The sequence below is a fragment of the Triturus cristatus genome, chromosome 10 (genome assembly GCF_964204655.1).
Source record: "Triturus cristatus chromosome 10, aTriCri1.1, whole genome shotgun sequence".
Taxonomy (NCBI): Eukaryota; Metazoa; Chordata; class Amphibia; order Caudata; family Salamandridae; genus Triturus; species Triturus cristatus.
In genome coordinates, this window is record NC_140593.1 from 370480285 (window position 1) to 370503979 (window position 23695).

At 44.9% G+C, this 23695-nt stretch overlaps 1 protein-coding gene across 1 annotated transcript in view; it reads left to right on the forward strand.

Moving 5' to 3' along the window:
* Positions 1 to 23695, forward strand: part of DNAH11 (dynein axonemal heavy chain 11) — a 3007685-nt gene that overhangs the window by 2552150 nt on the left and 431840 nt on the right. Inside the window, exon 72 of the mRNA XM_085631597.1 lies at positions 3206 to 3354. Within this exon, the coding sequence (XP_085487723.1) occupies positions 3206 to 3354 (149 nt within the window). The remainder of the gene's footprint in view (positions 1 to 3205; positions 3355 to 23695) is intronic.

Genomic DNA, 23695 nt, shown 5'->3' on the forward strand with positions numbered 1-23695 from the left:
CTGCTGATGACATATGTGTCTTTATGAAAAAAAAATATTTGTAATATATGTATAGCTAAAATTTAATGGAAGAAGACATGGGCAAATAAGTGTCTAAATACAGTATTAGCATCAGCAGAGGATTGCGGTTGTGTGAGTTATAGTTGCCTGCACTAACTATAACGGGGGAATTTCATTGGTTTTTTATCAGTAAAATGTCCAGCTAACTATAACATGTGTGAAACCTATGGTTTTTTCACTGAATATATATATATATATATATATATATATATATATATATATATACTCTACACTTGCCTACGAAATGCTTACATTTTTGTTGCAGTCCCTGTCCTCAAACGAATAGTCTTTGAGTACTGGTTATCATGGTCTACCAAGTCCAGGATCAACCTGTTGCCTAGGGCTGTCTTGGAGCCTAGATGCCCAACAATGTTGATGACCACCCTTTCAATGGGAGTGGCAATGACAGGAAACAGGAAATGCTGCATTGGAGTCTTTTGCTTCCCTCCTGACTTAGCACTAGCCTGGCAGGTAGGACTTGACCAGCAGAATGCATCTGAGGCTATCCTCATCCGGGGCCAGTAGAAGTGGATGACAAGCCTTTTCAAGGTCTTGTTCTAACTTAGATGGCCTTCCAAGGGAACTTCATGAGCCAGCTCCTGTAAAAAGGGCCTGTAGCACTGGGGGACGACCAACACATGGGTTGCACCAGGCTTAGGAACCTTGGGCTTGCATTACCGTAGACCATTCTCCCAGTAGATCAGATGATGACCTGGGGGGTCACCAGCTGCATGAACCTCGGCCTACCCCCATAGGCTCTTCAGAGTAGGGCACTCCTTCTGCGCTCTGCAGAACTCCCCCATAGTTGGAAATCCTTCCTTCTGCCAGTTGGTCAGTTTAGGTATGTTTCCCTGGACAACAATGTCCTCAACCGTAGATTCTGGGGCATTGCCCTCAGGCTCAGCCTTCTTCCGGATTGTGGGAGTTTCAGAAGCAGGATTCCTGTGCCCCTAGCCCTTCCTATTTTTGCAGGTACCTGAGCAATTCTTCTAGACTTCCAGTCCTCCTGACTGCCCTCTCAGACGGCCGTGGACAGTGTGGTCAGGCACCCCTACTCAGCCACCCCTAACCTCTCCAGGTGGGACATGAGCTCCAGCTCTTTCCAGATGGTGTGCTCTTGGGCATTGCCAAGCAGACAATCCACAGGCATGGATGGACTCAAAGCTACCCTTAAGGAACCTAAGACCACTCCCCCGCTCAAAGGGAACTAGAGCCACTGGGTGGTGGCTCTGATGGTTGTCGGCCACAATAAGCTGGTGGAATGCATTCGGGACTCCCTGCTCGGAGGTCACCAGATGACATCTGACAATTGCCATGCTGGCTCCAATGCCTCCCAGAGCCTCCACCCTCTGCTGATTAATGGTGTCTCACCGAGTATATTTCTTAGGATTACTAGGCATGTGAGCCCTTGTCGTAATCACCCTGTCACCCATGGACACTAAGTATAACCTCTTCACCACTGCCCACACTAACGGGGGAATCTCCTCCCCAAGCAATACAGTTGCCAGTCCAGGTGTCTGATGCAAATGGTGGGAACCATTTTTTCTTCCGCTGAGGTGAGGACTTGGATTCCTGACACGTTGACCTCTTTTGGGGACCTTTAGAGAACTCCTTGTTTTCTGTTTGTCTCCCCCTCCTTCTTTTGTTGGGTACCTTGTCAACCCTTGTGGAGCTCCCTGCCAGTTACCTTCTTGTAGAATCTGGGAATCTGGTGCTGAGTGCCAGTGGCCAGCATCCTCGGCAAGTTCCCTAGGGTCAGTGAGTTTACTATCAGTTGGTTGTTGGTGCAGACAACCACACGTTGCTTATCAATTGGCTTCAGGCCTAGGGGTAAAAAGAACACACTTAGCCTCTTAAAAACCTTTCTCTCCCATGCGGAGTTCCACAGGGTTCTTCCATCAGCCCGACGCTGTACAACATTCATGTCACCTCTCTGGCACCATTGATTAAATCATATGGCTTTGATCTTACCTCCTACGCAGATAGTAGTATCAGTAACAGCAAATTATGAACTCAGCTCCTAGAATTTCTTTTTCCAAGTCATCTATTTCTCTAAGTTCTTGTTTGCTCTGTCTTAGTGCTTTCTCTATTTAGAATGCTAACCAATTTCTGGAAAACTTAGTCCCAGCATCACTAAACAGTGTAAGATAAATGATATAATCTGTAAAGATCACTGGAATATTTTTCACCTGTAAACCTCATAGTATAGTGTTGTTCGTAAGATGTTCTAAGAGGACTTGTGTATATAAATATGACCTAATTTGTTTTTTCTTTAGTAATTTCAATCTCTCTATATTATGTAACTTGGTGTTCACAAAAGTCGCATTGTTATCACTCAACAGAGAAAGATTGTCTAATAATTTAGTAATTTGTTCCTCTATTTAACTAAGTGTGAAAGGTTCAGACATGCTATAATTCAATGGTATTACTGTGCATGTATGCGTCTCTATGTATCTTAAGTATGAAAAGTTTGGATATCCAAAAAAGCAATAGTTTCAAGTTTCGTAAATGCATTTCCATTTCTTTATACTAGTATATTTTAAATAACCCACACACCCATCAGGGTACTATCTAATGTGCAGAAATAGGCTGTTCAGGGCATCAAGAACAAAGTGATGAATGGAATACTCAAATTAATCTGAGCACCTGGTGATCACTTGTGGCTGCATCCCAATCCATCTTTTTCCACCCACCATGCCACCTCAGTTTAGACCCATTCATATGCAACTCAGCCTTGACCCTGCACCTCATGGGAACAGTCCAGCCATAACAGCCAGGCCAGGTTCTCACAGAAGCAGAATACAAGCATCACAGGAATTTTTTGTGAATTCAGGATAGAAGAACATTTATGCACATTCTACATGTTAGCCGGCTAGTGTAAATTTCTAACTTTCTTGCTCTGGATTTTGTGAATCGCTTATTTGCACTCGTAAACTGACTTATTTGCACACAAAGTTGTTACTTTCGTGCAGGAATACCCACAAGAATCTGTCTATTAAGATTAGGCTATTAGATGAGAAACTTCATAGAATCGGTCATCTACAAAGTAAAAGGAAGATGCATCAGGGATGTCAAATTAAAATTATTTATTCTATGAAAAATTTAACATTCGCACAATCACATATGTATACTTTTTACCCCACAGAAACTTTATAGAGGAGAGATTAGGCTCAAAATATGTGGAAGGAACCAGGATCGATCTGGCAAAATCCTATGAAGAGAGCAGCCCTGCCACTCCAGTATTTTTCATCTTATCCCCTGGGGTCGATCCATTGAAGGATATGGAGTCACTCGGTGAGTTTTGATGTTCAACACATACAAAGAAATAGAAACAAATCATTGTGGATAAAATCTAAAGAAAAAAGTAATAATGTTGAATTTTTTATGAAAATAGTCATGGACATTAGCTAAATCTCATGGATGCACGCTTGCTTGCATTACATAGCTTCAAGCAAACAAAGGCAGATACACAACTGCTTACCAAATATTTTTCAGTGACTCTACAGATAATCTGCATATCTTTGCAAGAGAAAACATGTTAAGAATCTGCATTATGTGCTTACTAACTTGAATTAATTGTTCATGTTTGCAGTCTAGTGCATAAGTTAGAGGTGATCCCGATTGCATAGACTCCCCCCATTATTTTTAGAGAAGGGTTGATGCTTCCCTTAGCCTGAGGCCAATGGAGTCTTGAAACGTTCTCATGAAGCTATTGGGCTGATTAGCCTGTGTGATGCACCTGGGCTATGATGTGGTACTTAACGCGAAAGATATTGAGCAACCTAAACAGACCTGTTAACTGCCGGCGGACACCCAGCATAATGCGGCATTGATATTAAAATTAGCTGCATAAAAGCAGAGAATTTAGCAGCACAACAGAATTTATTGATTTATTTTGTGGCACATTTATTGATTTCAATTAATTGATTTGTCATCTTCTTTTTCAATGGCTCAGTGGGCTAATCCTTTTCATTTAACAGTGACCATCCTCAAAGAAAAAGATCCCTGGCATCCTATGTCTCTTCTCAAAGGATGCTGTCAATTTTAAAAGTGTAGGTATTGGGGAGAAAATCTAATGAACAACTTGAAAAAAGCTTTGCAGTACTACTGTGAATTTCTCTTCTAGTTAACCTTGTATTTTCCTTCCAATTACATTGACAATCATTAAAATCCATTGGATATGAACCATCTTTTTCAATGTAAACTCCCCAGAAGTCCCCATCCTATTGAGAATGGCTACTGCCTTGTTATGCCAGACTATATTGTGAATGGATGGCAGTGGTTTAATGAATAAACCTATGAAGTGTATGCACTTCCACCCATTTTGGAAGAATAATACTGCCTCAGCTGACCCTGGGAGAAGAGGAACTGAGAAGTATCTGTAAAGGCTCCTTAACCAGAAGAAACACTTGACTGCTACTAGAGCAGTACATCTCTTAACCTATTTCAACCAGTCCCATCCAGATATCCAATAAGAGATTCCCTTTCATTTTCAGGTTGTTACTGAAGCCTTTCGAACTGGATCATCCAGAACCTCTTCTTACCTCGCAATTACTTTAGATCACCCTCTCTGCTAACTATAACCAATCAGCATCCCGCTTAACTATTGCCCCATTAACAAATAACTCCTTTAACCCTAATAAACAAGTCGCTCAATTTGTTTCTTAGGAAATGACTCCAATTAGCCTCCTAAACCAAACAATCCAGCTAACCCCTTGGGCCACTTACCTGTAGCCATTCCACCTCTGGTTGTTTGTCATTCCAGCAACCATGTAAATCTGTTTCACTCTACAACTCTATTGACCCTCCCGAACCAGTCACTTGTTACTTCAGGAACCACTCAAATAACGCCCACCATCCAGTCATAGGATTTACAACTCTTTTTAGATACCTCTAGTTGCATATTTTTGACAGCTCCATGACTTACACTGTAATCCTCTCCCATCACTTAACTGTCACTGCCATAAGTATCTGCTTTGCGCTATCTATAACCAACTGAATCTATTAATAGAGCTTGGCTCCTTTCACTCCAGTGTAGTGTTGAACACTTAGCGTCACCTATCATCATTGTGGCCTCAAATTTAACCAAATATCTAGCTTCCCTCACCAGTCGTCCATCACTGCCTTGAAACTCACACACTGGTTCGTGAATTTGCCTTCCATTTGCAAAAGTTGTTCTGTAATTCTAGAATGTATGTAGTCCTATTCCTATTATTCTAGACTCATCTGAAGACCAGACGAGTAGGCCACAGAAGTACTTGCAAAATGGAAGAATGAAAGAAGCCTTATAAGTATTTCCTAACATTCACTCATCTAGTCCCTCTCTCTGCATGGTTGATTTCAGAGACTGTTTTGCTCAGCTATCTCAGTACATGCCCCATTGACTGGCTTTGTAGCTAAAAAGCCTTGGAGGCAGTAGTCTTTGAAAGCCAGTGGTTGCCCCCTCAGTAAGGCTGTTTGCTTCCATATACAGATACCTCCATAAAACCAGAGTATTTATATACAGCTGATGCATTCACCACACTTTCCTGGGAAGGCTTGACTTGCAGGGACACATTTAATGCCCTAAATTGCCATCTCTTCATCCTACAGGACTATATGAAAACCCTCTGTTATGTGAGGTGTTAAACAAATCTTCACACCAAATATTAAGGTACTTTCGACACGTTTTCACTGAGAGATGCACTTTTCCTAGAGGTGCCAACCTGCTGTAATGCAAGCTAAGGATTAAAGCATTTACTGAAGCAAAGTTCCAAGTCATTGTAAATGCTGAGCTCTCACCCTCTGGCTTTAAGAAAAATTGCCAATTCACCAACATTCTTGAGAAAGTTAAAGACCTTGGTTTAACCTTGATGCCTAATTCCTCCTGCATTAGGAGCAGTTGCTGCATACCCCTTCGGTGGGCTGCAACTGCATACTGAACAAGCTAGGTGCTACCTGCATCAACCATGCACCAACAGCCTTGATGCCTGTGCTGGACACACAACCTTACTTTCCAAGCCTGCTCAAACTATATTGTTCAAGTCACTCAGGTCACCCCAAAGATGGTGAAATGGGTAAGAATTGTGATACTGCCTGGCACAATAGCCCACTCATTCTATTTTGATAGAGCGGTAATCCCTAACCAAGCAGAATGTTGCAATCCACTCTGGTATACAACCTCCACAGCTTTCCTTCCCTACTAACCTTCAGGAAGCCGTAACCACAGTGCCAATTCCCCTTCAAATGAATAACTAAGCACCCCAAAACCTAACATTCTGTGTTCCAGCCGTGCAAATATATCACTAAGACATGTCTGTGGGGCACACCTAAAGCCTTCAAACAATTGAAAACATAATTTAAGTGATTGCATTGGGTTATCTTATGTGCCCAAGGTTTCAAAAGATACAGACCCTGGTTACAAGTTGTCTGGTAAATTGTTATGTTTAGCACACCCGTAATTACATGGTTCAATAAGATCACACCCTTTGTTAAATTTCAGCAGAGTAAGCAAGGGGAACATGCCCAGTATTTATGAGAACATGCAGATTTTTGTGTAGTAAACACCAAAATCTGCATGTTAGTCCCCCAAAACATTGGAATAGTTGATAATCTGCGCATCTGAGAAATTCTGAACTCCACTGTGTTGTATTTTATCAGATGGGAGATGAGATGATCATCACTTGGACGTAGGATACTGGTTTTGCTATGCCAAGTGCTGTGCTGTCCTTCCTCCTCGAAGGCTGAGAGATGTGCAAAGTGTTATTTTCAAACAGTGCATTGTGTCGCATACATTGGTAACTTGGCCTCAGGGTACACCTGCAGCGGTGGTGGCTCCTCCGTAATTGTGGAGGGGTGTACCCCACTGCGAGCTAGCAAGAATAAAATGATAATGAAAGACTTTTTTTAATCTTTTTATTTTATTGACTGAGCTGATGCCATTCTAGGGCCATACCATGGCAGGGAGGAGGAGTGCTGGGCACTGCTAGTGTGCATGCCGGTTTGGCGGGCCGTCCTGTGCATGAGCAAGTGTCAGACCAGTCCACTCAGGCCAATCCTGGTGCTTCTGTCATGCTATGTATAACTTAAGAGCAGCGTCAGGATTGGGTAGGAGAGTCTGGGAGCCTGTTCTGTGTGCTGCATGGCAGAGGAACACCGAGGCAGCCAACAGAGTCGGGAAAGTCCTTTTTATTTAATTTTTATTACTTCCCCTTCCCGCTTTAAATAGCAATAGTCGCCACAGTACGCCAGTACATTTTGTTACACTGAAAAGCAGTATGATACTGTAAGTACCAAGATCCGTGATGACTGGGCCCGGAGAAGGCTGGGCTGGGCCACCCCTCTTGGTCCTTGGATTAAGATCATTGTTGTGTCCTGCTAACACCTGGAGATAGGAAAAAGGAAACTGGTTCTGCAGGCTGTTTAAAAATGTCACTGTCACCCCTTTCTATGCTGAATTACAAGTTGATGTATGGAAAACCTAAGAGTGATTTACAAAATGTAAAAATAAAAAATAAAAAATGCGTTCCACGTGTGTGTTTATCGCAGTTATATGTTTTTGTAAAACTCGTGTGCAGCCAGAAAGTCACTTCAGACGATCTCAAAACTCGTGCATTATGCCCAATTTTTATGCATCGCATATAATCGTATTTAACTTCAGATTCAATCCCCGATATGTATTAGTTCCAAATATTTATGACATCTTTAAGAGTAGTAGGTTTCTAATATCTATCTATTTGTCCTATATTTTATACATTGAAAATGATTACAAGGATTATGCAGTAAATGTAGCCTCATTTACTATCTAAAATATTCACTTTCTTTGCGGTCATATTTAACAAGTAGATGTACATGTCTGTGTAGCTTACATATGAATACATGTGATATAGACATGCATGTGATTTGATAGTAAATTTTGTATGCTTATTTGTCCCCAGCTGTTCCTTTTATTTGTACTTGTACCCTGTACAGTCGCTATATTTCACGGGTGTCATCAAACTTTGTAAAGGGGAAAACCTACTTACCAAATAGTCTCTCACCACAGGGTTGAATCTTCTGTATGTGGTGCAACCACACATCCCAACATCATCGGCTTCCACACAGCAAGGAGCTCATGGTTTGGCCTGTTGCAGGGGGTGCCCATAAAACAGACACCATCATGGTGACCACCCTCGACCCTCAGAACCCGACAAGTGCATCAGTTCACACGTGCGCAGCATGGGTTTGAACACCCTGTTTTGGTGGCCATCTTGAAACTGGTAGGTCACTAAGCATTATGAGATGCACAACAGACATTTCCTTAGAGCCACACTATAAAGGGGGTGGTTCATTTAACATAGTGCTTTTGAAATTATGAGTAGTGCTGTGCTACTATATATGGCCTCCAGTTACTAAAATAACACTCTGTGTCCCCTCTGCTATGTGATCTCATCTGACTGTCTCATCTACACTGATTGTCTTCCTCTTTATAGATGTTCCCTCCTGTGCCTGCTTAGATATTCTTTAGTTACCTCTTCTCTTATTGTGAGATCTGATTGGCATCCTTTCATGTCCTCTACCTTAAGCCTCATTTTTATAGCACCCTTACATTCACTGGATGTCTGCTGCTACATACCTTAAGACAAGAGATGTTTCAATACTTTGACCTGTTGGTTGTTTCCCCTGTGGCAGAATACTTTTTATCCCCAGTCCTTGTGCAATATTGTTATGCTGTCCTTACTCTCCTTCTGTGAGGTTCTCATGCCGATTGTCCTTTCCTTTTGCTAGACGGTTATATTAATTGTCCTTTCCTTGTGGGTGACCCTTGTTATTTCCCCTTCTTGTCCCTGTTCAAGACCAGTACTGGCCATACTGTTTACTGTGTGACGCTCTGACACCCTTTCAGTTGTGGTGTCTGTGTAACACTCCTACTGTGCCTTTCCTCTCACTATAGTCTTACCTTCACAGTTGCAGAGCCTGCTTTTCACTTCCTTCTTTCTGTGACATGGAGATTTTTACAACTTTACTGGCAAAATAACGAAGAGTAGGGGGAAAGTTGCTGGACATAGCTCTGGGCATCATGTTCACCACTGTACATTTTCATTTTAGGCACCAGCAAAAAGAGTCTCTTTGCTGGAATCCCTATTCTTCTCACCTGGTCTTGGCCCTCGATCATGAATTCCACAGTGTATTTGCTTGGCAGCAGCCAGCCACCCTTAGACCCCATATGAAGAGACAATGGTGTCTTGGGTGGTTGACTTGCCTTTGACTGTTCCCAAAAAACAGTCAGCCGACTCCAGGAAAAAGGCTTAAGTTGTCAAATAATACTTTTACATTAGGCACCATTTAAATATTTCTTGTATATATGACACCAAATAACATCTTAAGAGAAGGTAGTGGAGAATGTTTGACACCCCAAATGCTATTTAAAAACTACATTTAATAACCTAATTATACCAAATAAATCACGGATAATGCCAGTGCTAGTAAGAATGTTTTCAATGACCAAATAGTTATCAATTTCCAGGACCATTAATCAGTGGCTGGTACTTAGCAATTCACTCCTCACTGTTGCACGGTGGACAGCCACTAAGACTAAGTGAATTGGTGGGGAAGAGGGCTGGGATGGGGAGTCAGATAGGGGATTGTGGGACAACGTTGAGAATCCCGGTATATTGACAAACACAGGAAAAGGAGACAGATTGTGATGTGATGTACACCTAGAAGGGAGCAAGTGGGAGGTCCTAACCTTGCACAGTTGATTGGCCTAGCAAAAAAGAGAACAAGGAGCAGATGTCATTCTTTATTGTTGCATTGTTTATTGCTGCTATTTTCTGGATGTGTCTATGAAAATGACCAATAAAAAGATTTGTTTTTTAAATGTCACCAGTGGACTGCAGCACCTATTGTGCCATCACCTATAGAGACAGTGTAAAACTTGGCTTCAGATCTAACCATGTAGCCAGACTCTGGCAGCTTAAGAAATGCAATTTGACTTGTCACAATAAACTCTTTTGACTAGTCAAAACCTCCCTTAAATACATTAATAAGTCACCGCTATGTGGCACTGGTGGACCACATTGCGGGTGCTTGGTATTTAAAAGTAGGGCAAGTAGAAATGTAATGTTAACATGTAATGAGTCCTTACAGTTACAAGCACCTAAAAGCTATTTTCACTGTGGAAGGCCTATCTGTCCTTTGTAGAAATCAAGAGTATGGATTAAAAATCATAATACTGTATCTCAGGAATGGAACTTGCAAGACAAATAAGTAAACAGCTATTTTTTAATTATTTTAAAAAAATCCAGTTTAACAGTGAAGTTGGAGTTTAATAATCATTAAGGAAAAGTAACTTTTAGAATGTTACCTTTTCCCTGCCTGAAGTTCTTGGAGGTTGATATACATTTGCTCTCAGACGTCTCCTTGACAATGATTAGTACTTAAATAGGAGTGAAAAAGGTGTCAAATGTCTCCCAGGAGGAAACAATAGGCTGACCTACATGGGCAGAGATGGCTTCTCTGAACTTCCTGGAATATGAAGGGTGGGGACTGTGAGCAACTTTTTTGACATTACACTGTCAAATCCTGCTTGACAGGTATTCCGGGTTTATATAAAGCACAGGGGGCACACTTGAAAGGACAGGAGAGGATGACTAGACAATTGTTGTGTATCTCCTGGCTGGATTCTGATGAAGCCTGTTTTGTTCTACCAGACTCTTGTCTCTGGGTCTATTGTGGGTACAATGGCTGCCCCAAATAGCATTTTAGTGTTAGATGTGGCATACACTAGGATTACCTTCGTACACATGCCACACACACATATCCAGACCTCTGAACCTAGGTTAAGTGTGACGGGAGACTTCACCATCTCGAAATTGCTTGAAGTGGGTAGGGTAGGGTTGGCACCAGGAACGTTTACCCCGGGAGACATTTCCACCCACTACCTCATGCCACTCATAAATTTCGCACCTCTAGGATCCCACTTCAGAGAACTCCAGGACCTGAGGAGAATCAGATGGGGAATCAATCCGCTGTCTGTGACCCGTTAAGTGCCCTGAAAGACTGGACCTGATCTCTCTTGCACCCAGGACAAATAATTGAACTACAAAGGTCATAAGGCTGGCCTCTTGTTCATGCGTCAGGGATACAATAGCTACAAGGGGCCTTTCATGCAACTGCCCAGCTGATCTGTGGCAACTGGACCTGGATTGGACCCTACTGTTAGTCTCGGCCTAACACCCTATGAGTTTGTAAGAGCCTCTCCTGAGGTTCTTGGGGCTTTAAAAGTATACTCCTGTGGGGTGGGGACGTCATTAGACCAGTGCCCCAAGCCCGATCAGTAATCTGGATGAATCCCTGCCAGCTACTGCTTCAAACCTGCCCACAACCTCGCGAAATATGGGCGGATAATGGGTACGACCCATCGGGACCGGATCAACAGGCCAATAGCAAATTAGAGCCACGCTGAGCATCAGGCCTGCATGTCGGCAGCCTCGGCGTGGTTGTAACACGCAAACACATTGAGACACAGAGGTGCCGGGCGGGGACATCCAGGGACCCGAGACAGGCCACAGCCTAGGATCTATGGAGCTTGAGGTCATGCAGTGAGGAGCATCGCTCCTGTGCACCAGGGCTGTGAGTACTCCAGGGCACCCTTCCACAGAAGAAGACGTGATGTGGCCATGCTTGGGGCCGTGCTACATACAGGGCCTGTGCACCGGCGGTCTTTGATTCACCTGCAGACCACGAAGATGCCGGTGCACGGACGCCGCATCACAAAGCCGACTGGAGTCCCGGATCGACTGCTACCACGGGGGTGGGACACTTGTGACCCATGGCAGGGAGCACCGCTGCTGTAGATTGGGCCCGTACGTGCCCGCACGGTCTCTCAACTGGTAGTTGCCACCAAGGCCTGAGCCGGGCCTAAGAGTGGGGAGGTGCTTGCCAAGCATAGGAGAACACACTGCTGCCACCCTGGCTAAAATATATGTAGCCAATTCAGCAGACTGCCTGGTGGAGGGCAGATCGCTTCTCCAGCAGCCCCTGCGGGTTTGTGCTCAACGCCCTGTCCAACCACATGCTGCTGACTGTATCAATGGCACCGATGAGGAGGTAATGTGCCCAGTAGGGTTAGGTCCCGGTGCAGCTTGTGATGCGGGCAGGCCATCCCCGACCTGCGTATGCAGCAGCTTTCACAGGGAAACCGCAGAACCCATTAACCCACCCCAGAGGAGAGTTCGGGGGCACAGAGCTGGCTAACATAAACTCAATATGTGGGGAAACACAAAGTCATGCAGCGCCATCATGACTTAAGATAAGGTGACAGGCAGTGCTGCCCGGAAGAACACTATGGACTGTTACACAGGGGCTGGAGCTAAGGCGACAGGCACAGAGAGAAGCTCTAATTAGCAGCAATCAGCCAATCAAGAGTAGCGCTTGAGGCCCAAATCAGAACAGTGGGCTCAGAGATGACTCTGCTGTGCCAGGACCTTTGTGGTGCAGTCGAGCGACTAACAGAGGCAAAGTCCAGGGTCTCAGGAGAAGAAGATGCAGTATTTACACTCAAGGCTAAAGTATCCTCCCTAGAAAAACTAACCAAATGCCTTGCGACTCTGGTGGAAGACGCTTAGGGGCAGGCCCGCAGAAACAATCTCCGCTTTGTAGGCTTACCCGAGAACTGCAAAGTTAACAACACCGAAAAGTTTGTGAAGGAGTGGCTTATTTCATGGAGCCCAGCAGATGTCCTCTCCCATGTTTCATAACAGAACCCGCACACAGAGCCCTTCTGCAGCGCCCACCCACAGGGGCTAGACTGCGACCCATCATTGCTCGCATTTTGAACTATCATAATCGCAACCTTATCCTTAAACATGCAAGGATGAAAAGGGAACTTTTCCCCGCATTTGAACATGAATTATGATCTTCCAAGACTATAATAGACTGGTCCAGCAACAGCGACAGTCTTTCCAGGCAGCCAAGGTGCTCCTCCAGGATCTAAAGATTATATAGTCACTCCAGTTCACTGCTCGACTGCGTGTAGTGTACAACTCCGCACCATATTTTTCGATACACAAGAAGCAGTCTTTAACTGGACGGATGCAGTGGGACATTTTAAGCCACACACCCCACTGCGCCGCAACTCGGACTCCTCATCTGGAGAATCCCGCCACATGCAACCACAACAGAAGGACAAATGGAGATATCGCTCCAGGTCGACCTGGCGCTCCAAGATCTGTGATGAGGAACAAGGGTATTCCCCCGAAGAGGAAGCTCCTACACAACATAAATGACTTAAAAGACGGCCAGATTGATACTGTGATTCAAGGATATTTGGGGTTCTATTGGATGGACACCTTATCAAACTCTCAATGGGGTTGATACCATTTTCCATCCGTGACAGATGCTTCAACCATTTTGAGATATTGGGAGGGGGAAGGGAGGGGAGAAATGTTTAATGGGGTTTCAGTTTGCTGTTCTAACCCAATACATCAAGTCTGTCACTTCAGAAAGATGTTCCTCTGCTCAGTTGCAACACTGTTATTTATCATCACACACTAATGTCGGCACAAGTGGGTCAGGTCCCACTGGGTCAAATGCAAATTGTAAGCTGGAATGTAAGGGCATTCTGGATAAAATTAAGCAAGGTGTGATACTCCGCCAGGCAAATGGATAAATACAGATATGCTACTGTTACAGGAGACACACCTCATGGGCACCAAAGCACCCTGCCTGGCCCGATATGGCTATGTACAGGTATTTCATGCCGGATTCAGACAGGCTCTGAGGGGTAGGAATCCTGGTACATCGCTGAATACCATTCCTAATCTCTCACCGATGGATCAACCCACAAGGGAGGTACATTCTAGTTCATGGGACTATTTACGGGGAGCATGTAGTGATTGGTAGTTTCTACACCCCTCCCCCATTTATCTAAATCTAAAACTTCTCGAGAGCCTTGCAATTCTGGGAGGAGACTGGAATGATGTGATTAATATATCCGCAACCCTTAGGAGCTGTAGAGAAGCCAAGGGAGTCGAGGCTTAAATCCTTCATGGATATTGTTGGCTGGGTCGATACCTGGAGAGTACACCACTCATATGAAACATGCTACACATACTACTCTTCAGTAAAGTACTCTTTGTCTAGGAGAGACTATATTTTTATTCCAGACCGTTATCTCCAGAAAGTATCAGATGCCACAATTATGCCTCAGGGACTGTCAGACCACTCCCCAATTGCGATCCAGATCTTATATGGGCCCATGTCGGCACCCATTCCAGTGGAGACTCTCCCCTTGGCACTTACAAAACCAAGACTGTAGATCCCACATCCAAAAGGCATTGATAGACTATCTCACCCTTAATATAGAAACAGCCTCCTCTGCAGAAATATTATGAGAGGCCATGAAACCTACCATTTGTAGGGTGGACATTAGCTATAGCACAGCAGAACATAAACACCGGAAACATAACCTAACAAAATTAGAAACCCGTCTGATAATGCTGGAGCAACAGGGACCAGAAAGGGACCACACACGACAAGTAGAAAACTGCACCTTACCCAACAACAGTATCAAAGTGAATTGATGGAAGAGGTATGGCGCACATGATAGCATCTCAGAGCATAACCTATGGGGAGACATGTCCGGTAAACTACTACACCGCCTGTGCAGACAGGCTACGACACCAATCCATCCCCCACTATATGCAACACACAGGGAAACCACTTACAGACCCGGCAGAGATAGCACATAGCTTTTCAAAATTCTATAAGGCACTATATGAGCCAAAGGAAGTTATACACATCTCCCTAATCGAGGGCTTTCTCGATGATATACCACCAAGAGCTGTGTTGGATGATACACAGAAGGCCATAGATACACCCATTGAAGAACGAACAATAGCAGTATCAGAATTGCAAACAGACCGAGCGCCCAGCCCAAACGGATACCCCAGCGAATTCTGTAAGGCCTATATACCTCAAGTAGGACCCCATCTCTTCAATGTCATTCAAGAAGACACGAGCAAAAATGCCCCTCTACCAGCAGACTGTTTTGGTTCAGCATAAATACTTTACACATTGCCTTAAGCTAAACTTGTCTGCTCCAAGCCATACTTACCAGGGTGCAGAGCTCAGGTTAATTTAGTGACTTTGAGAGTTTACCCTGACAATTGTTGTGATTATTAATTAAAGTAGTTAGTGAACCTTTCCCCTCCCCAAAATAATAATCCTATTACTTTGGTTGTCGGACAGCTGTAATTCTGACAAAAATAAATCAATACAATTCTGTTTGACTGCCTTTGTCTTGACAGTTACTTGCAAGTTTGCTGGGTTAGATATATCAAGAACACTTGTGAAGAACCGGACTGTGCAGAGCTCTTCACATCCCTGCTTTCTATGGCGAAGTAACATTTGTCCTAGTAAATTTCTTAATCTGTGATTTCAAATAAGTAAAGATGACTGAATTAATAAAATGCTTACAGTAAGCTTATTATCTATTAAAACTATGATTTGGCCTTTAGCCATATATGTGGCTGAAGCTCCTTTCTGTAACATATCTTATATATATATGTTGATATTATGTATAGAGCTAAACATCATCTTTGTGATAACACCGAAAACATGTACTTAGCTAATGCAATAGCAGTGAAACAGTACCCCTTAAGCAACTGGCTGTCAGAGTCTAGCAAGTTGTGGTGGACCTGTCATGTCACATTCATCGAGCGTGATCCAGATAAAGTGTATTCAGGCAAATGACTTCTTTAAAAGTTTGGTTATAAGAAAATTTGTGAATCTAAGGTAGTTTGGTTCCATTGGAGCTGGGCACTATTGCCATTGCATCAAAGTTTTCTGGAGTATGCGTGGGCATGGGTCTTACTTTTCAAAAACTGATTAATGGTGCTTCCTCTTCTTGCTTTTAATATTTGCTCCTGCTTTCTAAAGTCTTACCTTTGCTGCCCATGAAGGTACAACATACAATGGTCCAAGCAACTATGGTATCTCTTGTCCAACTACTGTAACTTTATATATCTGAATCTTTCTTTGAACTCATGATCTCGCCTCTAATGTCTTTCAAATCTAGCTCCAGAATATAACTAGAAGAATTATTTTGGGCTTTTTTCTGTTAAAGAAAAATAAAAAACACTACATTAGCTACCTGTAAAGGAAAATGCTAAATTTAGGTCCATATGGATTGCTCACAGAGTGCTCCATAATCAAGGCGCTGCAATATTAAAGTTGAAATTAAGGCAATATGTCTCTGTCATATTTTAAGACCTGCAGATGCATGTCTCCTTGAAACTCCTGTGATTTATGTTCTCGATTGGGGGGAGGAGTATTGAAATGTTTTCTTATTTAACTCCAAATTTTAGAATTTTCTTATCCATCCCTTTGATCAGGAGTAATCCATGAAAAACTTTGCAAGAGACTAAAAACCTGGCTGTTTTTGTAAGGGGGTTCTTCCATTTCAACACAAGGCACCCTTCTGTGGGTAACCCCTCATATTTTATACATATATTATCATCAATATTAGAAATCTGTAATTTAAGAACTCTCACTATGCTTTTTTCATTTTTATCACTCACAACATCTTTGATGCTGAGAGTTTTTTGTTTTCCACTGTGAAAAATTTAGGAGGGTCTCAGAACAATCACCCTATGTATTGCATGCCGAAAGACAAGGGACTGTAATTCTGACATTAGTCAATATATATATCTAAGGGCGGGCGGAGAATTCTTCTCCCCCAGCAGAGTGTGCGGAGATTTGCCTACTCCGCATTCCGTGAAGAACGCGGAGTATAGGACAAAACTCCACTCCGCAGCGGAGCCCAGTTGGCCAGCCCCCGCCTCCACCCCCCCCCAAAAAAATATGTACAAATGAATGTAGAAAAAAATAAAAACACACTTACCTGTACTGCGGTGTCCCCAGGCTGCCCTCCTCCTCACCGACGTCGATCTTGCAAGAACTGCGCATGCGTATGCACATTTCTCGCAAGACGTCTTGCGAGAACTGCGCATGCACGCACATGCGTGCATGCACAGTTTTTGCAAGATGTACGTCCGACGGCAGCCCAGGTATGCCGCAGTACAGGTCACGGTGTTTTTATTTCTTTTTACAAAAATGTTTCCACATTTTTTTGGGTGTAGTGGAGGCAGATGCTGGCCATCTCAGCTGCGCTGCGGAGTGGAGTTTTGCCCTATACTCAATGTTCTTTGTGGAACACGGAGTAGGCAAATCTCTGCACACTCCACTGGGGGAGCAGAATTCTCCGCCTGCCCTTAGATATATATATTGACTAATGTCAGAATTACAGTCCCTTGTCTTACAGTTCCCCTAAAAATTGTGATTCCCTATTTTGCAAATGCATTTAAGGAATCGCAATTTGTGATTCATTAAATGAAATGCAGGAAGCCCAAAAAAATTGCGACCTGCCTTTAAGGAATCACAAATTCCCACCAACTTCAAGTTGGTGGTAACATGAAAATTCCATGAAAAATGCACTTTTTTGCATTTTTCAAGGTGCCATGTGGCATACGTACATGCCCTTAAGGCATGTATGTGCACCACATATGCACACATGCACATTCCAGGGGTGCAACAGGGTGTCCATTTGGCATCCTTGAAATTTAATGTGCAATTTGCGAGTACCTCTTGGGTACACGCAAATTGCGCATGCAATTCTCATTCATTCCTATGGGCCTCTAGGCCCATAGGAATGAATCGGAAGCCATTCCCTATTTGTGACTCTCAATTTGCGAGTCGCAAATAAGGAATATATAGGAAGCACAATTATTATTGCAAAACCTACATACATTGCATTTTCCGATTTCATAATAGCGAATCGGTAAAATTCACTATTATGGAATCGCAAAATCCAACATTGATACAGATGGCCGCTAGTGTCCAAGCAGCTCGGCGTGACTTCATACCTGTTGAGCGCATCCAGCAACAAGCGGGAGTCCCAAACGCCCTGCTGTATTCTGCAAAATTAAAAGTCACTCATGAAAGCAATGCACACTACTTCACAGATGTCAAATCGGCCCTAAAATTCGCTGAGCATATCGGAGACCTCAGGAAACAACCTTCTGCATCTGCTGCGTGACAACCCACAGACAACGGCCTCAGCGACAATGAATAGACACCATACCTTAGCTGACCAGAAGCTTCCAAAAATAGGTGGGCAATGGCAAGTCGCAACGACTCCCTGAAAAACTTCCATTCACTTCCCAATGAGGGACGCTGGTAACACTCCATTATGTACCAGGATGATAATATCTCTTGTCTCTTTCTCTATTTCTCAGCCACCCTGCCTCCTGGCTGGGTCATATGCCGGTGTCTTCATTCCCCGAGGAAGTGTTCCCATAATTCTATTTTATCTTTGTATTTCTGTTGTGTTCCGAGATGGTTCTTGATTGGAAGGGGGAAATGCATACTCTAAATGATTGGGGGGTTGGAGTGGGTGGGGGATGGTTCTCTAGGGTTACAGTAGTTGTTCAAAGGAGAGGCTTGTCACATCAACAACACAGATACTTAGATGCTCATACAGATCCCAAGGCACACTAGAGTTCTATGCTCCTTATCGCCACAAATAGGACCAAAGGTGAGGGTGCATAACCCCTGCAAAATTGCAGGCCCTGACAGTCCATACTGCCCTAATACAGGACTACATACAACTGCCTAACTTGGATTATCAGGGGAATAAATGATCATAGGAAAACCCATCTTATTCAATCCTACCTGGTCCGTCACAAAATAGATATCTGTTTTCTCCAAGAAACTCACCTGCACAACACGTAGGTCACCACGCTAAAGCACAACCACTGGGGAGACATTTACTCTGCAGTCTACTCAAACTATGCCAAGGGGGTGGCCATTCTAGTCTGCTGCGGCCTGGTTTGGAACATGATACACAACCAACATGACCCTGGGGGGCGTTTCATAATTCTGAGGGGATCACTAGGTGTTAGAAATGGGGGTCTCTAATTGGCAAGGGCTTGCACCTTTGTCCAAATCGGGACCTTTCTTCTTAGTCAGGATAAGGGAGTTGCACTCCTAAAATAACCCCTGCTCACCCCCTTGGTAGCTTGGCACGAGCAGCCAAGTTTATTTTAGAGGCAGTGTGTAAAGCATTTGCACATAACCAACAGTAATACAGTGTAAGCACTACAAAAGGACACCACACCAGTTTCGAAAAATGTCCAATATTTTTATATACTTAAGACAAGACCAAAACGATAAAAATCCACAATACAGTACTTAAAAATCTTCAGTTATCAAAATAAGCTTGTAAAACAGTTCCTTGATGTCGATTGCTCCATCCGGGGCTATCACAGCGACGTGAGCATACAAATCTAAACAGATCTGGCTGACCGTGGCGTCGCGGGTCAGCTACGGTATCGGGAAGACCCGCAAACAGTACCTTTCAGAAATGCAGGCCATCGATGACCTCGTTGAGCTTCCGAACACACGGCGTCCGCAGGCGTCAGTCCTGGAGGTCGGTGCAGGAGTAGTCAATGCCCTCGAAGTCACACGCGTTGCAGATCGAACTCCTCTTTGTTGAAGTTAGGAGCGCTGGCGTCGGCTGGCTTCAGGGGCTGCGGTGCAAAGTGCAGTGGTACGGCGTGCGGTGCGAGCAGCGGCTCGGTAGCGGTGTCAGATGGCATAGTTGGTGAGACCAGGGTCGCGGTGTGAGTGGAAGGCGGTGCTCGTCACGGTGCTGAAGCGCTGTCGTCAAAGTAAAAGACACACAATTGATGGACCTGGCAATATGCAAATCAGTCTAGATCCTATGCCTCATGGGAACAGTCCAGCCAGAACTGCCAAGCCAGGTCCTCCCTGGTCCGGAGACAAGCATCCTAGGACCGGTTTTGGGGTTTCACCCCTCTTCAGCCAGGATAGGTTGATTCCAGTGGCACAGTGAGCCCAGGACCCACGTCTGGGCATACCTGGCGCACTTAGGGGAGAAAGTAAAAGACACACAATTGATGGACGGAATGCAGAACAAATCAAAACATTCACCCCCAGTCGAGAGATCAGGGTTGAATCCATCATTCTTTTGCTCACCATGCCACCCCAGTTTAGACCTGGCCATATGCAAATCAGTCTTGACCCTGTGCCTCATGGGAACAGTCCAGCCCGAACTGCCAAGCCAGGTGCTCCCTGGACCGGCAACAAGCATCCTAGGACCGGTTTCGGGGTTTCAGCCCTCTTCAGCCAGGATAGCTTGATTCCAATGGAACAGTGACCCCAGGACCCACGTCTGGGCATACCTGGCGCACTTGGGGCGAGAAAGTAAAAGAGACACAGTTGATGGACGGAATGCAGAACAAATCAAACCATTCACCCCCAGTCAAGAGATCTGGGTTAAATCCATCATTCTTTTGCTCATCATGCCACTGCAGTTTAGACCTGGCCTTATGCAAATCAGTCTTGACCCTGTGCCTCATGGGAACAGTCCAGCTCGAACTGCCAAGCCAGGTCCTCCCTGGACCGGAAACAAGCATCCTAGGACCGGTTTCGGGGTTTCACCCCTCTTCAGCCAGGATAGCTTGATTCCAGTGGCACAGTGAGCCCAGGATCCACGTCTGGGCATACCTGGCGCACTTAGTGCAAGAAAGTAAAAGAGACACAATTGATGGACGGAATGCAGAACAAATCAAAACATTCACCCCCAGTCAAGAGATCTGGTTTAAATCCATCATTCTTTTGCTCACCATGCCACCCCAGTTTAGACCTGGCCATATGCAAATCAGTCTTGACCCTGTGCCTCATGGGAACAGTCCAGCCCGAACTGCTAAGCCAGGTCCTCCCTGGACCAGAAACAAGCATCCTAGGACCGGTTTCGGGTTTTCACCCCTCTTCAGCCAGTATAGCTTGATTCCAGTGGCACAGTGAGCCCAGGACCCACGTCTGGGCATACCTGGCGTACTTGGGGCGAGAAAGTAAAAGACACACAATTGATGGACGGAATGCAGAAGCGCTGTTGTCGGCTGATGAAATGGAGTTGATGGAAGCGGTGTTGGTAGGCCAAGGCTGCAGTGTGGGATGAGGGCGGTGCATCGTGTAACTTTACGAGCGGTGCCCACGAACCACGGTGCAAGCAGCGGCGTTGATTCCGGCGTGGAGCGGCGGCATCGGGGATACCAAGGCGTCGTTGTGAAGCGAGGAGGTGTGGAGTGCGGTGCCCACATGTCGTGGTGCGAGCAGCGGCTCGGTGGCAGCATTAGCAGGCGTTGTCGTTGAGACCAGGGTCATGGTGCGGCGTCACGGCGGTGCCCTCTGCTGTGCCTTCAGGACACGGAGTCGGCAGCGGCGTCGTAGACGGCGTTGAGCTTGAAGTCTTTGCTGTTCCTGAGACTTCGTGAACAGAGGGCAAGCTCTAGCTCAAGCCCTTGGAGAAACTCACAAAAGTAGATTGCAGAAAGTTCAGTCCAGTCCTTTCACTGCCCAAGACAGAAGCAGCCACTGCAGGCCAACACAGCAAAGTGGTAGTTCCTCCTCACAGCTTCTACAGCTCTTCTTCTTGGCAGTCTTCTTGATCCAAAAGAGTTCTTTGAAGTCTTTTCTATCACTGAGACTTCCAACAGGAGGCAAGCTCTACTTCAAGCCCTTGGAGAAAACTCTAACAGCAGGATGATGAAAGCACAGTTCAGTCCTTTCCCTAACCAAGACAGAAGCAACCACTGCAGGTCAACGCCTCAACACGCACCATAGGAGCAGTACTCCTCCTCCAGCATTCCCGGTCCTCCTTCCTGGCAGTTTCCTTAGTTTAGAAGTAATCTAAAGTTCTGGGGTCTGGGCCCCAATATTTATACCATCAAATCCTTTGTCCTCTGAAGGCAGAGGGTCCTGTACCTAGTTCAAACCAGTTCTGAATGCATTCTGCCAGTGTGCACCTTCTTCCTTTGTCAGTGTGGGCCAGGGTCATCAGACACACCACAGGAGGTGGAGCCAGCATTGTGGAAGGCAGGCGCAGCCCTATTCAGACCCGGGTGCTACTCCTCTCACCCATCTATGTGCAGATAGGTCTATTCAGCCCTGTGCTGACTCACCATGTCTCCTGGAGTCTCCCCCAGCCCCTGTCACTCACAAACCAGACAGACAATACACAAGCTAGCAGAGGCAGGCTGGATAGTTATGTAAGAAAATACCTACTTTCTAAAAGTGGTCTTTTCAAACAAAGAATGTTAAAACCATCTTCACTAAAAGATGTATTTTATCATTCTGAGTTCAGGCATACTAAACTCGAATTTCCACCATGTTCCCTGGGTCAGTTAGGATTATAGGATGTCATAATCAAACTGCCCAGTCTGGCCTATGGGTAACAGATAGCCTTGCAATAGTGAAAAACGAAGTAGGCTGTAATTCACTATCAGGACATGCCACACACACCAGGGCATGTCCTACCTTTCACATACAATGCACCCTGCCCACAGGGGTACCTTGGGCCTACCTTAGGGGTGACTAACATGTAGAAAAGGGAAGGTTTAGTGGCTGGCAAGTGTGTGCACTTGCCAAGTCGACATGGCAGCCCCAATCTGCACAAAGGGTCAGCAATGGCAGTCCAGAGTTACACTTTACGGCCTGTTTGCGTGGGTGGCACAATCCAGTGCCGCAGCCCACCAACAGCATTTGATTTAAGGGCCCTGGCACTCGCAGTGCACTTTACTAGGGACTGACACATAAATCAAATAGCCCAATCTTGGAAACACCAATCCATAACACAGTTTACACAGAGAGCATATGCACTTTAGCACTGATTGGCAGTGGGAAAGTGCCCAGAGACCTAAAACCAGCACAAACAGGTCAGGCAAAACTAGGAGGAAAAAGTAAAAAGTTTAGGGATAACCCTGAAGAAAGGGCCATTTCCAACACTAGGAAACATCAGAGTGGTCCTGGCAGCAGTTTATGGTCCTAATACGGACGAACCTGAATTTTTCAATGATATTTGGGCAAACATTACACTACTAGGATGCAGCACTATTATGTGGGAGGGCGACTTTAGTGCCATTTTGGATGACTCCATGGACCGTAAGGGGGCACCCCAAAGGCTATGTCCCAATGCTGGTGCCACACTAAATACAATTATTCGTGACAATGGGCTGGTAGATGTCTGGAGACAGTGAAATCCCTGGGTGACCGAGGGTACCTGTATCACGACACAAAACACCACCTGGTCCCATCTCGACTTTTGGCCGATAGCAAAAGACAAAGCCACATGGACAGTAGATGTAAAACATTTACTCAGAAAATTACCAAACCATGCCCCCTGCCTTCTACGACTGCTGATCCCCTCGGCACCTAGTTGACCATTACTAGACACCGATTTCAGGGAAGAGATAAGAGGAGACATCATCGAATACTTCAAGCTAAATGAGGGTTAGGTGTCTTTCCCGGCTTCCCTATGGGAAGCCTTTTTTAAGGCAGTCATATGAGGCCAGTGCATTGCCAGACAAGCTGGCAACCTAAAAGCCCTAAGACAGTCGATTAAGACACTTGAATCTCATATACGTGACATAGAGTTGCAATATTACAATACTAGTGACCCTAAACACTTACCTTCACTCAGAAATAAAATCTCTGAATACGAAGAGGAAGCACAGAGGGAGGTCAAATTCCTCAGGAAATGCACTCAGACCAGGAGATATAGGGAGGGAGATCAACCGGGCAAAACTCTGGC